General features: G+C 41.6%; 1 protein-coding gene across 4 annotated transcripts in view; it reads left to right on the top strand.

The window, feature by feature from the left end:
* The window catches only part of LOC120426429 (ataxin-1), a 115,951-nt gene that overhangs the window by 63,305 nt on the left and 25,288 nt on the right, over window positions 1-27,358 (top strand). For 3 of the 4 annotated variants that reach the window (XM_052706062.1, XM_052706061.1, XM_052706063.1), the window contains one exon: window positions 24,040-24,998. In XM_052706062.1, coding sequence (XP_052562022.1) covers window positions 24,778-24,998 — 221 coding nt within the window. In that variant the 5' untranslated portion in view covers window positions 24,040-24,777. Of the gene's footprint in view, window positions 1-17,415; window positions 17,536-24,039; window positions 24,999-27,358 lie in introns of those variants that run through there. The other variant, XM_039591190.2, reaches the window with a different exon arrangement.

The following is a 27,358-nucleotide window of genomic DNA, read 5'->3' as shown; positions in this document are numbered from 1 at the left end:
CCTCAAGTGCCTCATGCCTTAACCTGAGTTAGCAAGTGCCTAGTTTTCCAATAGTTTCACAGTTCCAAATCAGTTCTAACCGAACTTTTAACAAATATTCAATTATTCTTGAATACCACTGTTCAAACGGCTGTCCCAATTCATCTTAGACGACTTTTAATAAAAAAAATATAAGTTTAAGTTATTTAAAGCATTTATACTTAAAACGCCTAAACAGGTAAACAATATCTATAGAATAACCTCTAACACTTGGAACGACCTGGCAACTGCGGTCGACTGGGATTGAACCAATGCCAACCGGGGTGACAGGCAACCAAGCTATCCACTACACCACCGACCTCAATCCAATTAGAGCCAATTTTCGCAAGACGCTCAAGAAGATCATGTGTTTTAAAAAGTAGTATTCCAAAAATGTTTTCAAGGTGTAAGGGAAGATGAAGTAGGTATGGATGAAAATTTACAACTAGACTCGACATTTTGAAAGTACCTTTACGGAAAACAACTTCAACAACAAAAGTAATCCATGTTACAACCTTGCTTAATCTGTCGAGGTCAGAAATGGATTTTAATTGAATATGAGTAGGGTTAGTGAAATTTCACGATTTCGCGGACAGCGAAAAAAAATTAAATTACGTGCCATGGTTTCAACATTTCAATCAAAAAAGTGTTTTAAAATGCTTTATATATCGCCCCAAGTATCGCCCAGTTGTTTTGCCATCATTAGTTTCAAAATTTTCTAAGTGTTGAGGAAAATTTTATTTTTTGCGAAATTTTTTTTTTTTTTGCTGTGTTCTACATTTGAATTTCATAAAAATTCTAAACATTTTTAAACAAGCCCAAACATGCTAAACATGATTATCAATGCAGAAAAATTCATTTTAGATTGTTTTCAGTTGATTAGACTTATATTTTCATGAAAATTTTTAAAGTTTTTTGGAAAAATATGTTTTTTGCCCCCTGATTTTTCGGACCAATTTTGAAGGGGGGGGGAGGGGGGCGCGACATAAACTTTGAAAAATATTTGCAACGGCCTTAGATCATAATAAATATTTTATAAGTTTTCAATTGAAAAGCTTGATATGAACCATTTCAAGAATTGTTCAGATTTTCAGTTTATTTTAAGAAAATAACTAAATTTAGTAATATTTTCATTCGCTGTAGTAAAACTTTTATTACTGTTTAAGGCCGTTGCAAATATTTTTTGAAGTTTATGTCCCTCGACTCTGGTCGGGATCGAAGGGGGGGCAAAAAAATAAAAAATATATAAAATTCAAATAACAAGCCATGGTCTCAACATTTGAATGAAAAAAGTGTTTTAATAGTAGTTTATGCAACAAGTTGCAAAAAGAGGATTTTTTCAGCACAAGTCGTACATTTATCCAACGAGGTTCACCGAGTTGGATAAATAGGACGAGTGCTGAAAATATCAAGTTTTGCAACGAGTTCCATACAACATTTTTTGCAATTCCGAAAAACACCCATTGAGTGAAATTTTAAGTCAAATTTTCATGTATTTGTCAATAAATCGTTTAAATCAAAACAATGTTGAAAAGTGTTACTTTTCGAAACAAATGCTGAAATGTTCAACTTTTCAGCACCCATTTCAGTGCTGAAAAGTAGAACTTTTCAGCATTTATTTTGAAAAGTGTTGCTATTCGATTCTGTTATTTTTGGTACAGAAAAGTAGGCTATTTCGTCGTTCAAGAAGGACAGGAAAAGTAAGTAGTTTCACGACGGAATTGCAAAAAATGCATTTTACACCTGCTCAGTTGTTTTGCAATCATTAGTTTTCAAAATATCCAAGTATTGAAGAGATTTATTTTTTTCGTCGAAAAAAGACTTTTTGCGGTGCTGTACATTGGAATTTCACAACAATTAAAAATATTTTTGATCGATAACAGACATGCTAAATATGGTTTTAAACGCAGGAAAATGCATTTCTAATGGCTTTCAGTTAGCCAGACTTCTATTTCCTTTAAAATTTTGAAGTTTTTTGAAAAAATATTTTTTTGCCCCCTGATTTTTCAGATCGATTTTGAAGGGGGGGGGGGGGGCGACATAAACTTTGAAAAATATTTGCAACGGCCTTATTTTATTTTTTTCAAAAGAAATTAATAGAATCAAGCTTTGTTTTATGGGTCCATCCATAAACCACGTGGACACTTTTGTGGGCATCTGAAACCACCCCCCCCCCTCGTGGACAACTGTCCATACAAAAAAAAACTGTTTTGTATGGATCGTGGCAACCCCCCGCCCCCTAAAGTGTCCACGTGGTTTATGGATGGCCCCTATTCAAAATAAAATGAAAAAATATTTTTATCTTTCAAATCACCTTTCAAAAACATTTCATTTCCCATTTTTTCAACATTTTTTTCTGAGTCCTGTTTAATTTTAACGATATTTGATTATTTGGGTTGATGTTTTTTTTTATTTTTTTTACGATTCCCGTGAAAGTTAAAAATTACCACCTTTTTTGTTTTCTGTTCTAATTTTGAATAAAAAATTCGATTTCGTTACAAATTATATTATTTTTGTCTATTGATTTTAAATTTAGTTTTTGAAAAGAGAGATGAAAACCATCAAAATTATTTTGAAGAGACTAAATGTTGCAGAAAATTCAATTTATTTTACTCATTTTGGCTAGACAATTTTGCTTTGATTTGAAATTCACTGATAAAACAGAAGCAAATCAGTTAAAACTTTTTAGCTTTATTAGTCGAATATTAAAACGCTGTTCAATAAATGAGAATACGCATGCTCTATAATTTGTTTTAAAATATAAATGGAGCCCGTCCATAAACCAGGTGGAATTTTTTTTTGAAAATTAAAAGAATTTTTTTTGTGTCACGTTTCAATTTAGTGAAGAATATTTTTAGTTTATTGAAGAATAATAAATATAATGAGGCATAAAAAGTAGTTTCTGTGATTTTAACATCAGATTTTCAGAGTTATTCTAACATTTTTCACGTTCCGCGAAATTTGCGTGAAATTTTGTGTTTTGAAATTTGCTATTTTCGAGCGTGAAAAATCACTAAGCCTAAATATGAGTTTTAATCGAACATCGGTATCATCGAAAAATTTCTGTGATTTTCTGTGTTTTTGTAAGTTTTAAAAAAAGGTCGATGTCGAAGTTTAGGCGTCCAATGAAAAAAAAAAAAATCGAAATGAAATCGAATATATTTAACCTGCTGCTGCTCGTGTCACGATACACTTTCCCCATATCAGCACACAAAAAAGAAGAATTTTTCGAATTCGTCGAAGCTTCTTTTAACAACAGTAGAATAACGCCCACGTTGGCCCACTCTTGACGCTTTTATGCCGTAATTGTCCTTTTTGGCTTTTGTACAACTGTGTGCGTGCTTGCCGTTCATGTGTCTGTGTGTGTATGTGTGTGTGTGTGTGTGTGTGTGTGTGTGTGTGTGTGTGTGTGTGTGTGTGTGTGTGTGTGTGTGTGTGTGTGTGTGTGTGTGTGTGTGTGTGTGTGTGTGTGTGTGTGTGTGTGTGTGTGTGTGTGTGTCCGTCTAGGGGTGATGGTTATAAATATGTCCTCACGCCACGCTGGTAAGGAAAAGCTCTGGCTGGCAGGCAGGCATTTTGTAACATCGTTGCGTGGGCGCTTATCACCATCAACGACCGGCAAAGAGGTCCGTCGTCCGGAGCCGGCCGGAATGGCGACCCGAGACAGACTGTCTTCTTGTGGCATATCGGATAGGCAGTAGCAGTAGCGGATGAGGATTTCAACCGAATATACACACCATCAGCTTAGAAGGAGACGTTCCGGTGCCCCGAGCTCTCTAGTGAGATAGATTGGTGCTGGCTGGTGCGTTGGCGATGGCAACCTTTCAATATATTATATATCAAGCCATCCGATTCGATGGTCTGGCGCTGTTCTGTTTTGTTGTTTTTTGATTGCTCTCGACACTGCTGATACTGGTGCTGGTGATGTTGATGTTGCTGTCTGCTCAATATCAAAAGCATCGGAACGGAATTTACCCACCCACGAGCCACATCAGGTATTCTCTATACTCGGTAATAAGCTCTCGTTGTTTAGCAACATCACAAACAGGCTCTGACAAACAAAAAAAACAGGCTTCCGAAAGAGCTTTTCCCATGTAGGGTGAATCAACTGTTAGTTGACTTTACAGCTGGTGTAAAGTAATGGGTATATCGATGCCTTTGTACTCTCTTGTATAATGTACTTTCTAGGATTCTTACCTCGTGAGTAGAAGAGAGGGCATTTGTGGGATATGAAAAATGTTTCTAACCTCGTTCCACATGGTTCTGTAAGCCACTAGCCAAAAGCTGTATACGTTATCATTGTTACGGGACCCACTAACTATGATCCTACCCTACACTATTGCCATGCCTCCATAACACATACATATACACACACGCGCCTGTTCAACTCCCCAATCAACCCCCTCAAAAAAGCTCCCACAGCCATATCGGCAGACCGTACAGACCGTGTCGTTCCTGACCTTGTCGTCGTCGTTGTCGTTCACGTTCAAAAGCACACACATTCGCAGCATTTTCTGGCCCCATGGCTTATATACAAATACCTACCGCATATTTTCTCTTCAGCACCGCATCCAGCCTTTTTACCCCGGTGTCCTCCCCCCTGAAGTCTCTTCCTTTTCCAGCTAGCTGCCCTGAAACTCGACGACCGCCGGCAGAAAAAAAAACATACGCTCTGAGCAGAGGTTCGTTCGTCGTTCTTTAGCATTTGGCTTGTCCTCCCTGGTCGTGAGCAAAAACCTGTTGCTTTTTATCAGAGTGTAACACGAGCCATGACTTACAAGTCAAGCGCGTATTTGGTTCCACCATGAATTTATGTGTATCATTTTAGGTTCGTTTAACACAAAAGCTCTCTTCTCTCTTCTCTCTCGTTGGTTGGTCCTTCTCGTTGATAACCTTCTTTGCTGGTTTGCTGGAGTCTCCTCTGGCGGATCATATGGACCAGATCAGACGGACGATGAGGGTGTTCTACAAAGTGACTGGGAAAGACTTTTCAGGAAGCGTTACTGTTTCGCTTTGGAGTGGAAATTTACAGAGGCTTCTTGAATGTATCCTTTGGTTAGTGCAGTGTTTTTCAACCGGTGAAGAATTCCCTCCTGGGATTTGAGCAAACTTGGGGGAGGGGGAATGAAGATGCAATATAAATTCAAAGTCATTAACGTGTTTGCAACAAAAAAATCGCTGATATTTTCTTAGTAATCTTTCATGTTTTCTTATGAATCGCATGAATTTTGGGAAAAAAATAAAATATATGAAATTTGAAATTATAAGCAATGGAATCAACATAAGAATGAACAAAACGTGAAACACATTTTCACAAAGAATGTAAAACTGTGGTTTTCAAAAAATTTGCATGATAAAGGCGATGAAGATCTTGCATGTTTTGAAAATGCCAATAGCCAAGTTAAGCTTGATCAGAAAAGTGAATTACGAGTGAGCTAGAATGACCCACGAGTAAATTAACAAAGATGAAGAGCATAACAGCCGCCCACTTGACATGTATACTGCCCCTGATCATGCGATCAATGTTTCAAAACTTATAATCGCGATAACTCGTGATTGTTATAAGAAAACCCATTATGGTAATATATCAAATTTTTGTAATTGTCTGCTCTACAACTTTGTAGAACATTGTTTTACTTTAAAAAATACCCTGCAAAGTCAGAAAAAACACGAATTTTGTTCTAAATGAAAAGATGACCCTTCTGGGTTATTTGAGATTTGGAAAGTACATTAAATTTCCCTTGAAATGTTCCATTTTTTATACAGTTGAGTAACGGAAAATGGCAGAGTTAGTTTTTTTTTCGATGAAAAATGCGTTTTTTTTTTCGAAATTCTGTGTACGCTATCAAATCGGGCGTCCAATCGAGATGCTCTTTGTTGCGTTGGGTTCGTATAAGTCCAATGTAGGTTCTTACGCCAAAAAGTGACAACTTTGGCCACTCTGGAACCGATTCCGGAAAATCTGCAAATTGTATGGGAAAAGTTACGTAAAATCAAATTTTGATTACAGGTGGCTGAATAAGCAAAAAAGCTAAAAGCGTCATAAAACGAAAAAAAGACCGAACGAAGTTTGTCTGGTAAGGCTTGTTTTACAAAAAAGTCCATTTGACACCAAATTTCTATCTCATTAACGTTTCAGACTGCAAATTATTGAAAACACCTCTTTTTTCGCACGTCAAAAAAATGGAAGGGGTCGTACCGTCCCTCCGTCACGAGATATCAAAAAACGGACCTCGGATTCGTGATCAGGGACATCTTCATTCTTCATTTTTTTTGGAATTCTAGTTGGAAAGATCTTTCAAATACCTTTCTAAAAATATAGAAAATGACGGATTTCCTTACAAAAACCACCCTTTTTACAATCTTCTGGACTTTATTCTAAATCGCTTTTTAGCATAACTTTTGAAGTACTTAGCTCGACATCGACATGGTGACTTATGGGACTCCAAGACGGATCGAATGAGACCAAAACGGTAAAAAATCGTTCAGCCAGTCCAGAGATAATCGAGTGACAATTTTTCGATTACATCTTTACACACACAGACATATGCTCAGAACATGATTCTGAGTCGATATGTATACGTGAAGTGAGTAATGTTTTTCATAGAAAAAAAGTTGACCTCCTGAACACGTGAGAAAAATTAAAAATTTCCTTCAATTTGCCATTATTTTAAGAACGTTATCTTTTCATTTTCTCTTGTTTATTCTTTTCAAATATTAGACAACCCATTTCTCTTTGTTGATTCACGCTGACGAAAAACATTTTAAGCTTCTAAACTGTTCTGTTTATCACAAAGTGACCGCATTTCCACGAAATCCTGCCATTTAGCCATTTGGCAAATTGAGGCGCTCACAGCAATTTGTCTTCAACATTCGATAGCTGATTAAGTAAACCTACCCTTCTCGCATTGATGGTTTTACATAGAGTTTATTTCAAATATTGTTTCGGTCGAAAGAGTTTAAATATTTCGTGGTCCATTGCAAACGAAAGAAGGTCGGTTGTGGTTTTCCAGCAAGCTTTCATTCATGAAAGTAAATTTACATTTTGATTTTACAGTTCAATCGAGATGGCACCTACTAATACTGAAAATGCTGGTAGTTTAACATAAATCAACTTTAATAGGCTGATTGCTTAGAAAATTTGAGCAAGCTGCAAATAATTATATGAACTAATTTCAAAACCCGTGAAATTGAATTAATCGATTCTCCTTTGGAAGGAAATTTTCGGAGAGGTTGAGACTATGCTGAAATCACGTTGATTCAAAGTTGATGGCGAAATTATCGAGATGGTGGTGTGTTGGCACTAATTACATGCACAACTCCCGCCAGCAATGGCCATTTCCTATCGCACAGTTTAGCCACCATTAACCATGCATCAATTCACTCCCTAAACAAACTTTTGGAATTTCGGTTTGCTCCCGCATTTACCTGTGTGAGCATTTCAATTAGCTGTTTCCGATTTCTGCCTAAACAAGCTATGTTATTTTCCCCTCAATCTAATGAATCAGTGAGCTTGAACCCGTCTTGTGATTTCACCTGTTGAATTTGTAAATGTTGAAAAATAATAATATTAAAGCAAAAAGTTTGCCACCATTCGCCGTAGTTGAGGCTACAAAATATCAGCAAAAATATTAAAAGCAGTGAAAGTCCAATTTTCAAATAATATTTATATACTGCCCATGTTCGCATAAATGTCCCATTTGCAATAACAGCAAACTGAGAAAAACGCATTTAAAGTTTGTCCCACACACAAGGCTACGGGTTGAGCTCGCGTAAAAAACTGGATTTCCTCCTGATTTCTAAAACAAAGTACTGGATTTTGTAGGCTTTTCTGAAAGAGCACACGATTTCGAACCAAACTGCTTCAATAACTCTAAATTGATGAAAATACATTTATGCGATCAGGTGTAATATAAATTAAACAACCGTAGTTCCGATAAATAGTGACCAAGTCATGTAAACTCCTGTTCTTTAATAAAGATGGTAATGTGATTTTTTTCTATTGAATAATTTAAAAATATTAAATACACTCGTTTGACACTTTTTTAGTTTGCACCCCGTTGGTTGGTCAATGTCAAACTGAAAAGTGACAAAATGTCACTTTTTACACGGGACTCACAATTACTATCAAACCAAACGTTTGGTAGTAGGCGTGAGCTATGTGTGAAGAGGGTGTCAAACAAAAAAGTTAACCCGTTCGTGTGACAACAGTTGGTTTCAAACCATCGAGGTTTCAGTGTAAAAAAGCCAAAAACTTTTTGGTTCAACTTGGTGGTACAACGCAGGTACACCGCACGCCTGCTACCAAACCTTTTTTTCGTAAAATTATTTTTATTAGGTCCTTTTCGGTGCTGGGACCTGGTTAGGACCGAGTCGGCTTATGTAATTACATTTGACTTATTTAATACCAGCAAACATTTGACTTAATACCAGCAAGCCAAAAAATTCAATGACATTTCTTCGGACTGGGCACTCTGGGTTACTCTGTGGTAATTTGTAGGTTGATATGTCAGTCTTTTTTAAATGGGGGTCATTATTTGAAGTTTCCAAAAGTGGAGATATGCTGCATTGGAAAAGTTCGCTTTGCACCTAAAGAACACAAGAATCCAAGTTTTTTGACAAAGGACTTTGTCTTAAAGCTCTATCTGCGGTGTCAATGCAAAATTTTTCGAAAATGTAGCGTTACCGTCGCAAGCCCTCGGCGTGACATTCTGTTTCTGTTGCGTAGATGCCGTGAAAACTATTTAAGCTAAAAGATAGCCTCTGGAGGATTTAGTGTCCATCAGACTTTCATCAAAGACGGACCTTACGTTGGGAATTTTATTGCTCACACACACACACGCAGGTGGTGCACGAACTTGAGAGGAGGTCCAAGAAGTTATTGACAGTAGCCAGAACGGTCACCGGAATACCGAAATTATTGGGAACAATTTGGTAGGATATCGGCCACACCCGGTGTGGCCAGTGCCCTGAGGGAAGGTTCTACCGGGAGGACATTTACGGAACCATACAAATTTAGTCAATATGGGTATCAAAATTCATGGTTTTTGATACTGGTAATGAAAATGACCATTTTGGCAGGATTGGCCACACCCGGAGTGGCCATTGCCCTGAGGGAAGGTTCTACCGGGAGGACATTTACGGAACCATACACATTTGGGCAATATGGGTATCAAAATTCATGGTTTTTGATACTGGTAATGAAAATGACCATTTTGGCAGGATTGGCCACACCCGGAGTGGCCATTGCCCTGAGGGAAGGTTCTACCGGGAGGACATTTACGGAACCATACAAATTTGGGCAATATGGGTATCAAAATTCATGGTTTTTGATACTGGTAATGAAAATGACCATTTTGGCAGGATTGGCCACACCCGGAGTGGCCATTGCCCTGAGGGAAGGTTCTACCGGGAGGACATTTACGGAACCATACACATTTGGGCAATATGGGTATCAAAATTCATGGTTTTTGATACTGGTAATGAAAATGACCATTTTGGCAGGATTGGCCACACCCGGAGTGGCCATTGCCCTGAGGGAAGGTTCTACCGGGAGGACATTTACGGAACCATACAAATTTGGGTAATATGGGTATCAAAATTCATGGTTTTTGATACTGGTGATACAGATGGCCATTTTGGCAGGATTGGCCACACCCGGAGTGGCCATTGCCCTGAGGGAAGGTTCTACCGGGAGGACATTTACGGGACCATACAAATTTGGGCAATATGGGTATCAAAATTCATGGTTTTTGATACTGGTAATGAAAATGACCATTTTGGCAGGATTGGCCACACCCGGAGTGGCCATTGCCCTGAGGGAAGGTTCTACCGGGAGGACATTTACGGAACCATACAAATTTGGGCAATATGGGTATCAAAATTCATGGTTTTTGATACTGGTAATGAAAATGACCATTTTGGCAGGATTGGCCACACCCGGAGTGGCCATTGCCCTGAGGGAAGGTTCTACCGGGAGGACATTTACGGAACCATACAAATTTGGGTAATATGGGTATCAAAATTCATGGTTTTTGATACTGGTGATACAGATGGCCATTTTGGCAGGATTGGCCACACCCGGAGTGGCCATTGCCCTGAGGGAAGGTTCTACCGGGAGGACATTTACGGAACCATACAAATTTGGGCAATATGGGTATCAAAATTCATGGTTTTTGATACTGGTAATGAAAATGACCATTTTGGCAGGATTGGCCACACCCGGAGTGGCCATTGCCCTGAGGGAAGGTTCTACCGGGAGGACATTTACGGAACCATACACATTTGGGCAATATGGGTATCAAAATTCATGGTTTTTGATACTGGTAATGAAAATGACCATTTTGGCAGGATTGGCCACACCCGGAGTGGCCATTGCCCTGAGGGAAGGTTCTACCGGGAGGACATTTACGGGACCATACAAATTTGGGCAATATGGGTATCAAAATTCATGGTTTTTGATACTGGTAATGAAAATGACCATTTTGGCAGGATTGGCCACACCCGGAGTGGCCATTGCCCTGAGGGAAGGTTCTACCGGGAGGACATTTACGGAACCATACAAATTTGGGTAATATGGGTATCAAAATTCATGGTTTTTGATACTGGTGATACAGATGGCCATTTTGGCAGGATTGGCCACACCCGGAGTGGCCATTGCCCTGAGGGAAGGTTCTACCGGGAGGACATTTACGGAACCATACAAATTTGGGCAATATGGGTATCAAAATTCATGGTTTTTGATACTGGTAATGAAAATGACCATTTTGGCAGGATTGGCCACACCCGGAGTGGCCATTGCCCTGAGGGAAGGTTCTACCGGGAGGACATTTACGGAACCATACACATTTGGGCAATATGGGTATCAAAATTCATGGTTTTTGATACTGGTAATGAAAATGATCATTTTGGCAGGATTGGCCACACCCGGAGTGGCCATTGCCCTGAGGGAAGGTTCTACCGGGAGGACATTTACGGGACCATACAAATTTGGGCAATATGGGTATCAAAATTCATGGTTTTTGATACTGGTAATGAAAATGACCATTTTGGCAGGATTGGCCACACCCGGAGTGGCCATTGCCCTGAGGGAAGGTTCTACCGGGAGGACATTTACGGAACCATACAAATTTGGGTAATATGGGTATCAAAATTCATGGTTTTTGATACTGGTGATACAGATGGCCATTTTGGCAGGATTGGCCACACCCGGAGTGGCCATTGCCCTGAGGGAAGGTTCTACCGGGAGGACATTTACGGAACCATACAAATTTGGGCAATATGGGTATCAAAATTCATGGTTTTTGATACTGGTAATGAAAATGACCATTTTGGCAGGATTGGCCACACCCGGAGTGGCCATTGCCCTGAGGGAAGGTTCTACCGGGAGGACATTTACGGAACCATACAAATTTGGGTAATATGGGTATCAAAATTCATGGTTTTTGATACTGGTGATACAGATGGCCATTTTGGCAGGATTGGCCACACCCGGAGTGGCCATTGCCCTGAGGGAAGGTTCTACCGGGAGGACATTTACGGGACCATACAAATTTGGGCAATATGGGTATCAAAATTCATGGTTTTTGATACTGGTAATGAAAATGACCATTTTGGCAGGATTGGCCACACCCGGAGTGGCCATTGCCCTGAGGGAAGGTTCTACCGGGAGGACATTTACGGAACCATACAAATTTGGGTAATATGGGTATCAAAATTCATGGTTTTTGATACTGGTGATACAGATGGCCATTTTGGCAGGATTGGCCACACCCGGAGTGGCCATTGCCCTGAGGGAAGGTTCTACCGGGAGGACATTTACGGAACCATACAAATTTGGGCAATATGGGTATCAAAATTCATGGTTTTTGATACTGGTAATGAAAATGACCATTTTGGCAGGATTGGCCACACCCGGAGTGGCCATTGCCCTGAGGGAAGGTTCTACCGGGAGGACATTTACGGAACCATACACATTTGGGCAATATGGGTATCAAAATTCATGGTTTTTGATACTGGTAATGAAAATGACCATTTTGGCAGGATTGGCCACACCCGGAGTGGCCATTGCCCTGAGGGAAGGTTCTACCGGGAGGACATTTACGGGACCATACAAATTTGGGCAATATGGGTATCAAAATTCATGGTTTTTGATACTGGTAATGAAAATGACCATTTTGGCAGGATTGGCCACACCCGGAGTGGCCATTGCCCTGAGGGAAGGTTCTACCGGGAGGACATTTACGGAACCATACAAATTTGGGTAATATGGGTATCAAAATTCATGGTTTTTGATACTGGTGATACAGATGGCCATTTTGGCAGGATTGGCCACACCCGGAGTGGCCATTGCCCTGAGGGAAGGTTCTACCGGGAGGACATTTACGGAACCATACAAATTTGGGCAATATGGGTATCAAAATTCATGGTTTTTGATACTGGTAATGAAAATGACCATTTTGGCAGGATTGGCCACACCCGGAGTGGCCATTGCCCTGAGGGAAGGTTCTACCGGGAGGACATTTACGGAACCATACACATTTGGGCAATATGGGTATCAAAATTCATGGTTTTTGATACTGGTAATGAAAATGATCATTTTGGCAGGATTGGCCACACTCGGAGTGGCCAGTGCCCTGAGGGAAGGTTCTACCGGGAGGACATTTACGGAACCATACAAATTTGGGCAATATGCGTATCAAAATTCATGGTTTTTGATACTGGTGATGAAAATGGCCATTTTGGCAGGATTGGCCACACCCGGAGTGGCCATTGCCCTGAGGGAAGGTTCTACCGGGAGGACATTTACGGAACCATACAAATTTGGGCAATATGGGTATCAAAATTCATGGTTTTTGATACTGGTAATGAAAATGGTCATTTTGGCAGGATTGGCCACACCCGGAGTGGCCATTGCCCTGAGGGAAGGTTCTACCGGGAGGACATTTACGGAACCATACAAATTTGGGCAATATGGGTATCAAAATTCATGGTTTTTGATACTGATAATGAAAATGACCATTTTGGCAGGATTGGCCACACCCGGAGTGGCCATTGCCCTAAGGGAAGGTTCTACCGGGAGGACATTTACGGAACCATACACATTTGGGCAATATGGGTATCAAAATTCATGGTTTTTGATACTGGTAATGAAAATGACCATTTTGGCAGGATTGGCCACACCCGGAGTGGCCATTGCCCTGAGGGAAGGATCTACCGGGAGTACATTTACGGAACCATACAAATTTGGGCAATATGGGTATCAAAATTCATGGTTTTTGATACTGGTAATGAAAATGACCATTTTGGCAGGATTGGCCACACCCGGAGTGGCCATTGCCCTGAGGGAAGGTTCTACCGGGAGGACATTTACGGAACCATACAAATTTGGGCAATATGGGTATCAAAATTCATGGTTTTTGAAACTGGTAATGAAAATGGCCATTTTGACTGGATTGGACACACCCGGAGTGGCCAGTGCCCTCGGGAAGGTTCTACCGGGGGGACATTATTCGAACCATACGACTTGGGGCAATATGGGTTTCAAAATTCATGGTTTTTTAAACTGGTAATGAAAATGGCCATTTTGACCGGATTAGCCACACCCGGAGTGGCCAGTGCCCTCGGGAAGGTTCTACCGGGGGGACATTAATCGAACCATACGACTTAGGGCAATATGGGTATCAAAATTCATGGTTTGGCCACTACGGGTGTGGCCAATCCGGTCAAAATTGTCATTTTCATTACCAGTTTCAAAAACCATGAATTTGGATTCCCATATTGCCCCAAGTCGTATGGTTCGATTAATGTCCCCCCGGTAGAACCTTCCCCAGGGCAATTGCCACTCCGGGTGTGGCCAATCCAGTCAAAATGCCCATTTTCATTACCAGTTTCAATAACCATGAATTTTGATACCCATATTGGCCCAAGTCGTATGGTTCGATTAATGTCCCCCCGGTAGAACCTTCCCGAGGGCACTGGCCACTTCGGGTGAGGCCAATCCAGTCAAAATGCCCATTTTCATTACCAGTTTCAATAACCATGAATTTTGATACCCATATTGGCCCAAGTCGTATGGTTCGATTAATGTCCCCCCGGTAGAACCTTCCCTCAGGGCCATGGCCACTCCGGGTGTGGCCAATCCAGTCAAAATGCCCATTTTTATTACCAGTTTCAATAACCATGAATTTTGATACCCATATTGGCCCAAGTCGTATGGTTCGATTAATGTCCCCCCGGTAGAACCTTCCCGAGGGCACTGGCCACTCCGGGTGTGGCCAATCCAGTCAAAATGGCCATTTTCATTATCAGTTTCAAAAACCATGAATTTTGATACCTATATTGCCCCAAGTCGTATGGTTCGATTAATGTCCCCCCGGTAGAACCTTCCCGAGGGCACTGGCCACTCCGGGTGTGGCCAATCCAGTCCAAATGCCCATTTTCATTACCAGTTTCAATAACCATGAATTTTGATACCCATATTGGCCCAAGTCGTATGGTTCGATTAATGTCCCCCCGGTAGAACCTTCCCGAGGGCACTGGCCACTTCGGGTGAGGCCAATCCAGTCAAAATGCCCATTTTCATTACCAGTTTCAATAACCATGAATTTTGATACCCATATTGGCCCAAGTCGTATGGTTCGATTAATGTCCCCCCGGTAGAACCTTCCCGAGGGCACTGGCCACTCCGGGTGTGGCCAATCCAGTCATAATGGCCATTTTCATTACCAGTTTCAAAAACCATGAATTTTGATACCCATATTGCCCCAAGTCGTATGGTTCGAATAATGTCCCCCCGGTAGAACCTTCCCGAGGGCACTGGCCACTCCGGGTGTGGCCAATATCCTATAAATGTGGTCCCAAGCCCATTGCCCCAAATCATTCTGGTCCGGTGACCGTCCTTACAATCTTCATAAGAACAGAATTCCTCCCAATTTAGTGCACAAACTGTGTCTTTCAATGTGTGCGTGTGTGTGTGTGAGCAATAAAATTACCACCGTGGATCCGCTTTTGTCGAAACCTCGTAAGGCACTGAATTTTTCTGAGGCTATCTGTTAGCTTAAATAGTTCGCATGAAATGTGGCAACATGGTGCAAATTTTGCCTCCTCTCCTGTTTTCGTGGAACTGTCACGCGAGAATGTTGCACCACTGTTGCCACATTTCATGCGAACTATTTAAGCTAACAGATAGCCTCAGAAAAATTCAGTGCCTTACGAGGTTTCGACAAAAGCGGATCCACGGTGGTAATTTTATTGCTCACACACACACACGCACACATTGAAAGACACAGTTTGTGCACTAAATTGGGAGGAATTCTGTTCTTATGAAGATTGTAAGGACGGTCACCGGACCAGAATGATTTGGGGCAATGGGCTTGGGACCACATTTATAGGATATTGGCCACACCCGGAGTGGCCAGTGCCCTCGGGAAGGTTCTACCGGGGGGACATTTATCGAATTATACGACTTGGGCCAATATGGGTATCAAAATTCATGATTTTTGATACTGGTGATGAAAATGGCCATTTTGACTGGATTGGCCACACCCGGAGTGGCCAGTGCCCTCGGGAAGGTTCTACCGGGGGGACATTTATCGAATTATACGACTTGGGGCAATATGGGTATCAAAATTCATGGTTATTGAAACTGGTAATGAAAATGGGCATTTGGACTGGATTGGCCACACCCGGAGTGGCCATGGCCCTGAGGGAAGGTTCTACCGGGGGGACATTATTCGAACCATACGACTTGGGGCAATATGGGTATCAAAATTCATGGTTTTTGATACTGGTGATGAAAATGGCCATTTTGACTGGATTGGCCACACCCGGAGTGGCCAGTGCCCTCGGGAAGGTTCTACCGCGGGGACATTAATCGTACCATACGACTTGGGGCAATATGGGTATCAAAATTCATGATTTTTGAAACTGGTGATGAAAATGGCCATTTTGACAGGATTGGCCACACCCGGAGTGGCCATGGCCCTGAGGGAAGGTTCTACCGGGGGGACATTTATCGAACCATACGACTTGGGCCAATATGGGTATCAAAATTCATGATTTTTGATACTGGTGATGAAAATGGCCATTTTGACTGGATTGGCCACACCCGGAGTGGCCAGTGCCCTCGGGAAGGTTCTACCGGGGGGACATTATTCGAACCATACGACTTGGGGCAATATGGGTATCAAAATTCATAGTTTTTGATACTGGTGATGAAAATGACCATTTTGACAGGATTGGCCACACCCGGAGTGGCCATGGCCCTGAGGGAAGGTTCTACCGGGGGGACATTTATCGAACCATACGACTTGGGCCAATATGGGTATCAAAATTCATGGTTATTGAAACTGGTAATGAAAATGGGCATTTTGACTGGATTGGCCACACCCGGAGTGGCCAGTGCCCTCGGGAAGGTTCTACCGTGGGGACATTAATCGTACCATACGACTTGGGGCAATATGGGTATCAAAATTCATGATTTTTGAAACTGGTAATGAAAATGGCCATTTTGACCGGATAGGCCACACCCGGAGTGGCAATTGCCCTCGGGAAGGTTCTACCGGGGGGACATTAATCGAACTATTCGACTTGGGGCAATATGGGTACCAAAATTCATGGTTTTTGATACTGGACATGAAAATTACCATTTTGATTGGACATTTTCCGAACCATACTTGTTTTGGCAATTTATTTCCACAGAGGTACCAAAGATTGAAAACATTTTATAGGAATAAATTATTTAGGATTAAATACATAGGCAATGCTTTAAAAATATAAAATAAAATAGAATATTTTTTAGGAGTTTTGTACAAAGTTCTTTGTCATATTGGTCATGTAGAACATAACCACCTGCACCTTTTTCAACCGAACTAGGATACGACATCCGTAGTCTCGTTTTTTTTGTGAATCATCGACTTTTGGATTTCAAACTTTTCCGCCGCCATCGAATAGAGAGAGTGAGTAGGTACATCACTCTCCCCTGACAACCCCCCTCCCCATCCATCCCAGCTTGTACGTTGGCTGCTCTGTTGTACATGGGGGGTACAATCTATTCTGGTCGATGGAAACAGTCAAATTGAGTAAACAACATTAAACCCCGTCTTCCTGATCTCCCCACTCTCGTGCGATACCACCCTCAACGTCATGCCGGTTGAAGTCGTTTTTTTCGTGTTCAAGGACGAATCCGGTTCGCTGGAACCTACACCAAGCCGAATGCCACCACGCCCGGTGCCGCTGCTGGTGCCGGGTAAAAGACCCGTGTAGAGTCCGACACACAACGGCGACGACGACCGACGACCTGTCGGATGGTGCCGAGTTTGCGCAAACGCATGCGACCTGATCGGGCCAGCCTGCAAGAGCCTTCGCGGTGTTTGCTCCGGCAATCCGTGGCTCAGTCTGCGAGCGGCCGTCTTATGACGCGGCGTCGGTTCCGTTGTCGTGGGTTGTGCCAGGTTCCGGAAGCAGCAGCAGTAGCTATTCTTCTTGGTCTTCTTCTCTTGTGGTGTATACACGATAGTGAGTAGACCAGGATAGGTCGTAGTACGAGTTCGTGGATTCGTCGCCGCACGTGCCGTGACCTTCATCTCCCCTCGTCGGGTTCCGGGATCCCGGGCAGGTGCGGGTGGGCAGAAGATGGGGGGAGCGGCTGATGGTTACTTGGAAACGCGCGAGATCCCAACGCTATTCGTGGTGGGTTCTGTGGGTTATGTACATGTTCATTCAGAGAATTTGCTACGCGCCCCAGTGGCGGGCCACGTCAACGGAGTAAGCTGCCAAGGGGGTAGGAGAAGAGAGCAAACACACGGAAGGTTGTGACCACAATCCAGAGAGTTGATGTATGCGTGGGAGAAGTCAGTTTTGATGCTGGTAGTGGTGTGTGTGTGTGTGTGTGTGTGTGTGTGTGTGTGTGTGTGTGTGTGTGTTTGTATGTATGATGTATGTGTGTGAAAATTATTTCGAACTTATTATGGTAATACTGGGAAATTTGAGCCCTCGAACATTTTCTTGTGCTCTGTTGGAATGTTGAACTTGAAGGAAAGGGGGAAGGGAAAAGGAAAATAGAAGAACTTTGTGGTATCAAGATAAATATCTTTGTTGAAAAAATGGAAAACAAACAAACAAGCATTGCTGTGTGATTATTGTAAAAAAATGTGTGTGCTTCCGGTATTTTTTTTAAATGTACCTTTTTTTCTTTTTTATTTTTATTTATCAAAGCAGCAAAAAATATTATTGCATGCTTGAAAATTAGTCTGTTGCAGAAAGGCATTGCACACTGAACACTGACGATAAGGACCAAAAAAGCACTTATTTGAGAGTCTTCTAGTCAACTTTTAACACCTAAACTCTCCCCTGCTCGAGAAAAAAGGGGAATTTCCATATAAATGTGTAGTGTCCCAAATGTCAACGACTGACTCGTTTTCATGATAATCTACGCAAGCCTCAAATTTCCTACAACGTTAGTACATGCTACTTTTTCAAGCCAAACCCGTTGAACAAAAGCACATAGTTCAACAATTGAGTGACAAGCAAATGTGTGTTCCTGCTGACTCGTTCACATACATTCAGCAAGCATGCAAACAACGCTCAGCGTCAGCGCGCCCTCTGAAACTGCTGAGTTGTTCAGTCGGATTTTGAGCCGATAGCTGTGTGTGAATTCACGATTATATCTAACATTTCTAGCCAAACATCTTTTATTGTCGTTCGGCATTAGTAACAAACCGTGCGTCTCCATCGGAGAGTAGTAAACAGCGCCGACCTGAGTACCGCGTAAGTTTTGATACAAAACGATCTGTCATTTGCGAGGCGAGCAGAATTTTCACATTCGTCGTCGTAAATTCCGAGTCATTTTCCCTCATTTACTCGCAACGGGTTACGGGTTAACAGTGTGTGTTGCTGCTGCTTTTCAGATGTTTTTTTTTTCTTTCTCTAACCCATTCACATCTCATTCACTACATTCATTTTCATTCAGCTCGGTACACTTGGCCACCACCCACCACCCCTCCCACAATCAACTGCCAACCGCCGAAATAGAACGACGACCATCTGTGTATACTACTGACACTCAGTTTCACAAGTAAAAATACTCAAAGAGTTTCGATATGAAGATTTTTTCGGTACGAAACTACAAAAATTCACCTTTGATGTTTTTTAGGCTGTAAAGGTATCAATCCCAGCCGACCATTTCTCACGTTTTAAGAAAAAAAAATAACATTAATATTTTGATTTAGAATACATCAATCGAAAAAAGAATGTCTGCAGGATTTTTGTAGTGGCATTTTATATATCATCGCTTGTTTGCTATCTTGTGACAAATATGCTATAGAAAGATAAGCCATCTCCCCATATTTTTTTCAACAATCAATTGACAGTAAAACGGTCCCGATTCATTGGTACTAATTTATTAAGACATACATGCCAAATCATAATTTCTTTATTTATTTGCAAGAACATTTGAAGAAATGGGAGATAAAAATCAATATCATGGTTAAATATATATACATTTGTTCAGGCTTGTGAACACAAAGCTTGATCCCGAAGAGTTCTATTGAGATTTTTAATTTTATTTTTTTTTGGTTGTTCAAGAAAAAATACGTCATTTTCTAATACAACTGAGTGTGTTTGAAATATATCCACATTATTTATAGTTAATTTAATTTAATTAAATATACTTTATTGAATCTTTCTTATAATAATTACATTTGGTTTACATAATAAGTGGTCAGCTGTGGCTCTTCAGCTTTAGTTTGCTTTTCGTGATTCAAACACTGTTCATTTTCTTAACTTTAAAAGTATATGATTTATCATTTTTGTAACACTAGGTACAATGAGGAAAAAAAAAAGTTAAGAAAACATAACCTAACTTAAAACTAACTTAATCTTACCATAGACTAAACCAATCCTTGAATCAAGGGGTATTCAGATATAGCACATTTTTCCCTGAATTTCAAACATTTTTCTTGAATCTTCTGATCCAACATTTTTACTTCTGCTAATTCATGAACCTCACTTGATCTTGTCCAGCCAGGAACATTCAAAACCATTTTGAGTACCTTGTTTTGGACACGCTGGAGCTTCAATTTATGAGTTCTAGCGCAACACTCCCAAACAGGTACTGCATACTCAATAACGGGGTAAATTATTTGTTTGTAAACTGCTAGCTTATTTTTCAAAGATAGCTTTGATTTTCTGTTAATTAAAGGATACAAACACCTGATGAGAATGCTGCACTTGTTCAATATTTTATCTACATGCTGCCGAAACAATAGTTTCGAGTCAAGTATGAGACCTAAATAGACAACTTCCTTTGACCAGGGTATTGAAACATCATTCATTTTAATCAAAACATCATCCTTTGGGACAAATCGGGCCGATTTGGAAAGTGGAAAAATGATGGTTTGAGTTTTGGCTGCATTTATGCGAATTTTCCAGTCGCCAAAGTATTCGGAAAGAACGTCAAGACCCTTCTGAAGACGGCCAACTAAATATCTGGTTATTTTACCCTTATAAATAACGGCAGTGTCATCAGCAAAAAGTGACAACACACCATTACCAGGAAGAGTAGGCAAATCAGATGTAAAAATATTGTACAGAAGTGGGCCAAGAATACTTCCTTGGGGAACCCCAGCATCAATGTTGAATAATCCAGAAGCAATCCCATTCAGAAAAACCCTGAACGATCTCTCCGAAAGATAGTGCTGGATAATTTTGATAAGATACATTGGAAAACCGTATAAATACAGTTTATGTATCAAACCATCATGCCAAACATTGTCAAAAGCCTTCTCAACATCCAACAAAGCCATAGCAGTTGATTTAGACTCAAGCTTGTTCTGCTTGATGATTTTAGTTACTCTCGTAAGCTGATGAGCAGTATTATGCCCCTTTCGGAAGCCAAACTGCTCATTCAAAATTATATTATTATCGTTGGTAAATTCCAAAAGCCTTGAATAGATGACCTTCTCAAAGAGTTTGGACAGACTACTCAAAAGACTAATGGGACGATAACTTGTTGGCGATGTTGGATCTTTTTGAGGCTTCAAAATTGGTATGACTTTGCCCAGTTTCCAATTGGTGGGGAAGTAACCAAGTTGCAAACATTTATTGAAAATATTGGCTAGATGTTGAAAGAACTGATCACTCTGTTTTTTCAACACTAGATTAAAAATGTTATCAAAGCCTGGAGCTTTCATATTTTTCATTTGTTTAACTGCAACTTTGACTTCCTCACCAGAAACATGGGAATCTGCAGGAAATTCAAAGGTAGAGTCATTGATTGTTGAAATACTATTGGCAACTGATGTTTCTTTACGGCTGGTCATGGAAGCGCCAAGATTATGTGAACTAACAAAATGAAGCCCAAGTGCATTTGCCTTTTCCTCGGATGTAATCAAAGGAGAATCCTCAACAATAAGAGGAGGAATAGGCTTTGGTTTGTTTTTAAGAACTTTTGATAGTTTCCAAAATGGTTTTGAATAATTCCCAAGCTGGCTTACATGTTTTGAAAATTCTTGATTTCTGATATTGTCAAGTCGGTCTTGTATGATTTTGTTCAAATTGTTCACTGAAATCTTTTTGTCATAGTCCCCAGTCCGTTGATATTGTCTCCTATAAACATTCCTAAGTCTAATCAAGTGTTTAGTATCTACGTCAATATCAGTTACCTTAAAATTAACAGGAACCTCCCGAACGTTGGCAGCCTCTGCTTGGTTGATAGCCTGCTGGATCACCTCCAGCGAACGATCAATATCAGCAGAAGTTTCCGGGTGTTGATCATAGTCGATGTTGCTGTCGACCACTTGCTGAAACTGCTGCCAGTCAACGTTGTGGTAATCTTTCCGGGTTGGTTGCCGCTGCGGAGTAACGGAAGCTCCAACCTCCACAACCACCGGATAGTGATCAGAACTCAACTCTTCAAACACCTCAGGATGAGCCACGTTCTCAGCCATATTGGTTATGAAGAAGTCTATGATTGAGTGATTCCCAGACCGAGCCACCCTCGTTGGACGATCCGGACTCACAACGTTGTAGTATCCGTTTTGCAGATCGTTGTGCAGAATCACTCCGTTCCGATTCCTCCTGCTGTTGCCCCAAACTTCATGCTTCGCGTTGAGGTCACCAGCGATGATGTACTTTGCGCTCCGCCGTGTCAGCTTCTGGATATCGCTCTTCAGTTTTGCTGCTGAACCATCTCTGGCATTCACCTGACGTGGGCAGTATGCAGCAATGAAGAGTACTGGGCCAACCGAAGTGGGAATTTCCACCCCAACGGCCTCGATGATGTCCAGCTTGAAGTGTGGCAGCCGGCGTGGCTTGAGATCACGATGAACAGCGACAAGCACACCTCCTCCTCCAGAGGTGGTCCTATCGAGCTGCGTCGCGATCTTGTAGTTTTGCAGATAAACTTTTTCACCGGGCTTCAGATGAGTTTCCGTGATGGCAGCTACGTCGATCTCCTTCTCGCGAAGAAAATCCACCAGCTCTAAGTTCTTCCTCCTAATGGAGCAAGCGTTCCAATTCAGCATCTTGAGGGACCTACGATCCATACTGGATGACGAACGAGGTCAGCACTTCAATCTGCTGGGTCTTGGTTTTGCATCCACGCAGTGCAGCGGACATCTGTTGGAAAATATTGAGGAGTTCGGTTGAGGTGTAAAGATCGTTACCATTTTCCTCAACTGCTGGTTCTTGGGTTGGTCTTGGCTCCTGGCTGAAGCCCGGTGGTGACGGTCTCGGCTCCTGGCTGGAACCAGGCCGCGGTTGATTCATCTCAGCTCTCTTCTTGGGATCCAACGGCAACGGTGCCAAGTTCGGGACCTGGCGTTGCGGTTGAAGAGGTGGAAAGTTTTGCTCCACCAGGGCTGGAGGAGTTCTACGACGCTGAGGCTGATTCTTCGTCGATGCTTGCTGCCGAATTTTCACGAACTCAGCTCTCTTGGGGCACTTTCGGTCGGTTGACGAGTGCTCACCGTTGCAGTTGAGGCACTTAACCAGCGAATCTTGGATGCACTGGGATGTGATGTGCGCATCGGTACCACATTTGGCGCAACGACGCTTTAGGTGGCAGTTCTTACCTCCGTGCCCGAAACCCAGGCAGTTGAAGCATTGTGTGACGTCACGGTGCACTGGTCGGTATCGCTCCCACGACACGATAATGTTGAAAACCGCTCGGATTGCCTTCAGCTCAGGAAGCGTCGTCGATCCCTTAGCCAAATGCAGCAGGTAGAGCTGGTCACGGTACTTGATGTCTTTGTTGCGTCGGCTCATTTTGTGCACGGCCAACACATCGAGTTTCAAAACTTTTAGCTCGGCAGCTAATTCCTCCACTGGCATGTCGTACAGACCTCTGACGACGATTTTGTACGGCTTATCCATGGCGACATCATGGGTAAAGTACTCCGCCTCGTTATTGGTCAAGTAATCCTTGACCAGTTGATAGTGCTGCCTGGATTGCACCAGCACCTTAAATCCGTCCTGACACAGACGAATGTTGCCTTGGACTTTCCCAGACTTGATGAGTTCAACCAGCCCCGCTCGTAAGTCGATCGTTGCTGCTGATTGCCGTACATAAAAAGGAGGCAGTTTCTCCTTTCGCTGTTTCACTTCATTCTCCTTTGCTTCCGCTACCTGGTCCTCGTCAGGCAGTCCAGCGAACTTGTTGTTCTTCAAAAGCTGCTCCTCGTGCGATGAAGAGTTCTCCTCCTCCTCATCCATCGGTACAGTACCGTCGCTCTTTTTCGTCTTTTTGCTGTTCGATGTCACTTCCAAAAGCACCTTCCTTTTGGAAATTCCCGGTTTTTGGCCATCAGTTGAGGCCTCAACCTTCCTTTTGGAAATTCCCACTTTTTTGCCTGCTTGAGCCGCAGGTAGGGCAATATTGCCGGCGTTTTGCGCCGGGACGCGACGAGTCATGTTGATTCAGACAACCTTCACCAACGAATGCTCGGATAACAATGACATTATTTATAGTGTTTTTTCATTCTCCCATATTTTACATCTCTTTTTGTTTTTTTTTTCTTTCAGATAAACACGCCTAAAGTACACAGTTCACAGTGTTTGTATAAAGTTGGTGTGTGGATATAAACTGTGGAGTGAGTGGCGATGGCCCAGCAGCAGCAAATGTACTCAGAACCAACAGCCGTAGTTGCCGTAGCCGCTGCCTCACGCCACAGTCAGAACAACACTTTCGGTCATTTGTGCAACAACCGGTCACGAGACACCGCCGGAGTGTAACGACAACCGACGTCGACGCCGATAATATTCATGAAAATTCGAGTGAAACAAGATACCTGACGGGAGCGCGAAACAGAAAGAGAAAAAAGTGAGGAGAAGTAGATTAAAATGTGTGAGAGAGTGAGAGAAGAAACGAGATTTTTTTTGATAGAATTACGTCAATAGAATTGATTTCAAATGGATTCAAATGTGGATGGAAATGGTTTAAGTCTGGTTAGAAGCTGCCAGTAGTTTGAGAATAAAAATTGCTCTGAAGAAGGAAAAAAACGAAAACGAAGAATAAAAACCTTTCAATTATCGCCACGTTATTTGCACGGGAGTTTGCATGGAAGCCAAGGCGGCAACAGTTAGTCTAGCAGAGCAAAATCCGAATCCGATTTTTTGGCCCACGCTCTCGGAGATATTAGTAGCAGTAACAGCAGCGGAACAGTCACCGACCGCCGTCACCGGAACCGAGGTTCGGTTCGGTGGCCAGCAGAAGCAGTACCAGGCTCGGACAGACTGTTTCAACCGGACAAAATTCGGCCAATGCTTTCGGCCGTGGAGAACCACCTAGGATCCGGTCGGGTTTATCCCCATCCGTTTCCGGGCAGCACGGTGGCGGGTGGTCCATCAACGGCGGCCTTGCTGGGTCAGCTTCCCTTGTCGGCGGCTGTCGGCCTACCGTTGCTGGCCGCTGCTGGTGGACCGAACCTGGTCGATATGTCCGTGGCTGAGTTTGCCCGGCCACATCCAAAGCAGCAGCAAAGGTGAGTGGTGAACTTGACGGACACGGGCGAAAGAGCAAACACGCCATTCCAGCGTGTTGCGCCGGGCATACAGTGTGTGTGGGATTTTATCATCGCCTGTATGACTTTATTCAAACGTGCGACAAGATGTCACAATGGCGACGATGCTTGATTACAGAAACATCATGCGTCTCCATTGAACCACATTTAATGTGGTGGAGACACTTGTTGGTCCAAAACTCATAAGCAACTCTAAACTTATCATCGATTTCTTAAATCTAGAAAGCTATTTTGAATAATAATATTGATAGCAGACCATTTTCTAAAAATACCTTCGTGTTTCTGCGAAAAATGTACATAGGTTTTCATATCTTTATTTGAGATTTAAAAAAAAGTGTCCACGTGGTTTATAGATGGTCCCCTAGAAGTTATTTGATCCGTAGTGATGAACTGTGTCGGTGTTGTTGTTGTTAATTCATGTATTTATGGCAGTTTTAACCTTCGCTGTCCTATGAACCTTGTCATTTTCTCGTATTATCATATTTAATACGCGCCGATCTCTGATTTGTTGACTGGCAAAATTTATTTAATAATGAAGGAAATGTCGACGAATTTGTAGGAAAATTCTATACGGAAATTAACACTATAACATCTGAAACCGTACCTACTAGAAGAAGACGACGTAATAACACAGGCAATAAATACCCAGTGTGGTTCACTCCACAACTAAGAAATTTAAAGAATAGAAAACAAAAAGCCTACAAACTATACAGAAACAATTCAAATGACACAAATCTTCTGAATTATCTGAATATTTCCGACCAATTTTTTTCGGCACTCAATTCTGCCAACGAAAAATATAATAGTAAAGTCGAATCTGAAGTCAAATCATGCCCGAAAAATTTCTTTAATTACGTAAAATCCAAATCCAAAAGTAGTAACTTCACATCGCAAATGCAACTGGACGAAAATGTAGGCAGTAACTCAAAAGAAATTTGCAATCTTTTTTCAAAATTTTTCAAAGAAGTATACACCTCATTTTCCGAAGAAGACCGCGACCGCGACTACTTTTCATTTATACCGGAATTTCCAAATGACGTCTCAGTCAATTCTTTGTCAGAAACGGAAGTACGCCAGGCATTGAAGGACTTAGACTCATCAAAAGGACCAGGACCCGACGGAATAGCACCTGCATTCCTAAAGAACCTTGCAGAAGAATTGACATATCCACTGCATCATCTTTTCAACATGTCAATAAATACTGGAAAATTCCCACAAACATGGAAAAAGTCTTTTTTGGTGCCTATTTTCAAGTCAGGCCCAAAATCAGACATACGTAATTATCGCGGAATTGCCCTTTTGTCTTGCATTCCAAAACTTTTCGAATCTATTATAAATGAAAAAATCTTTCAGCAAGTAAAAAACCGCATTACATGTAAACAGAACGGCTTTTTTAAAGGCCGCTCTACTAGCACCAACCTTTTAGAATTTGTAAATTTTACACTGAATGCAATGCATAATCGCAATTTCGTAGAAGCAATTTACACAGACTTTAGTAAGGCATTTGACAGAATCGACATACCATTATTAATCTTCAAACTGCAGAAAATTGGAATTCAACCGAATCTTTTGGAATGGCTTAAGTCATATTTGACTAAGCGCGAACAAACTGTTCGCTTCCAAAATGTACTATCGGAATCAATTCACGTCACCTCTGGGGTTCCGCAAGGATCCCATCTAGGACCTCTTCTTTTCATCTTGTATGTAAACGACATTTCCTTAATTCTTAAAAAAATTAACGTACTTGTATATGCAGACGACATGAAATTGTATATGGAAATAGGAAATGCCAATGACAGTCATGTATTCCAAAACGAAATTAATCTTTTCTACACATGGTGTAGTCACGGTGTATTTTTTAGAAGAAACTAATGATAAAAAATTCGGTATGTCTGATATTTGGCACCGTGAAAGAAGGGCTCTTTCCCGTCATTTTGCGGTATATACCGAAATATTTCGTCGGGGGGTCTAGTGCAACTTTTTTTTTTGAAGATTTTTTTTCGATTTTATGGGATATTTGTTCAAAAAAGTCACAGAAAATCGGTGCATTCATGTTGATATCATTCAAACTTCTTTTGAATTTGCCTTGGGGATTCTAACCAACTATATTTGACCTCCAATAAAAAAAATTCGAACCAAATTTACCAGATTTCTAGCTTTCTTTGAAATAACCCCAACATCCAAGCTGGAAACCCCGATACGACCGAAAGTAAATCTTTTCTTTGTACAATTTGTCATGAAATAACAGTAACACATTTCCCGGATAGAGATTTGAGCATTAAACAATGCAAAACATAGATTATTTATTTAATAAGCTGTTT

The sequence above is a fragment of the Culex pipiens genome, chromosome 1 (genome assembly GCF_016801865.2).
Source record: "Culex pipiens pallens isolate TS chromosome 1, TS_CPP_V2, whole genome shotgun sequence".
Lineage (NCBI taxonomy): Eukaryota > Metazoa > Arthropoda > Insecta > Diptera > Culicidae > Culex > Culex pipiens.
Note: the sequence above shows the minus strand (reverse complement) of the source record. Positions and strands in the feature narration are given on the sequence as shown.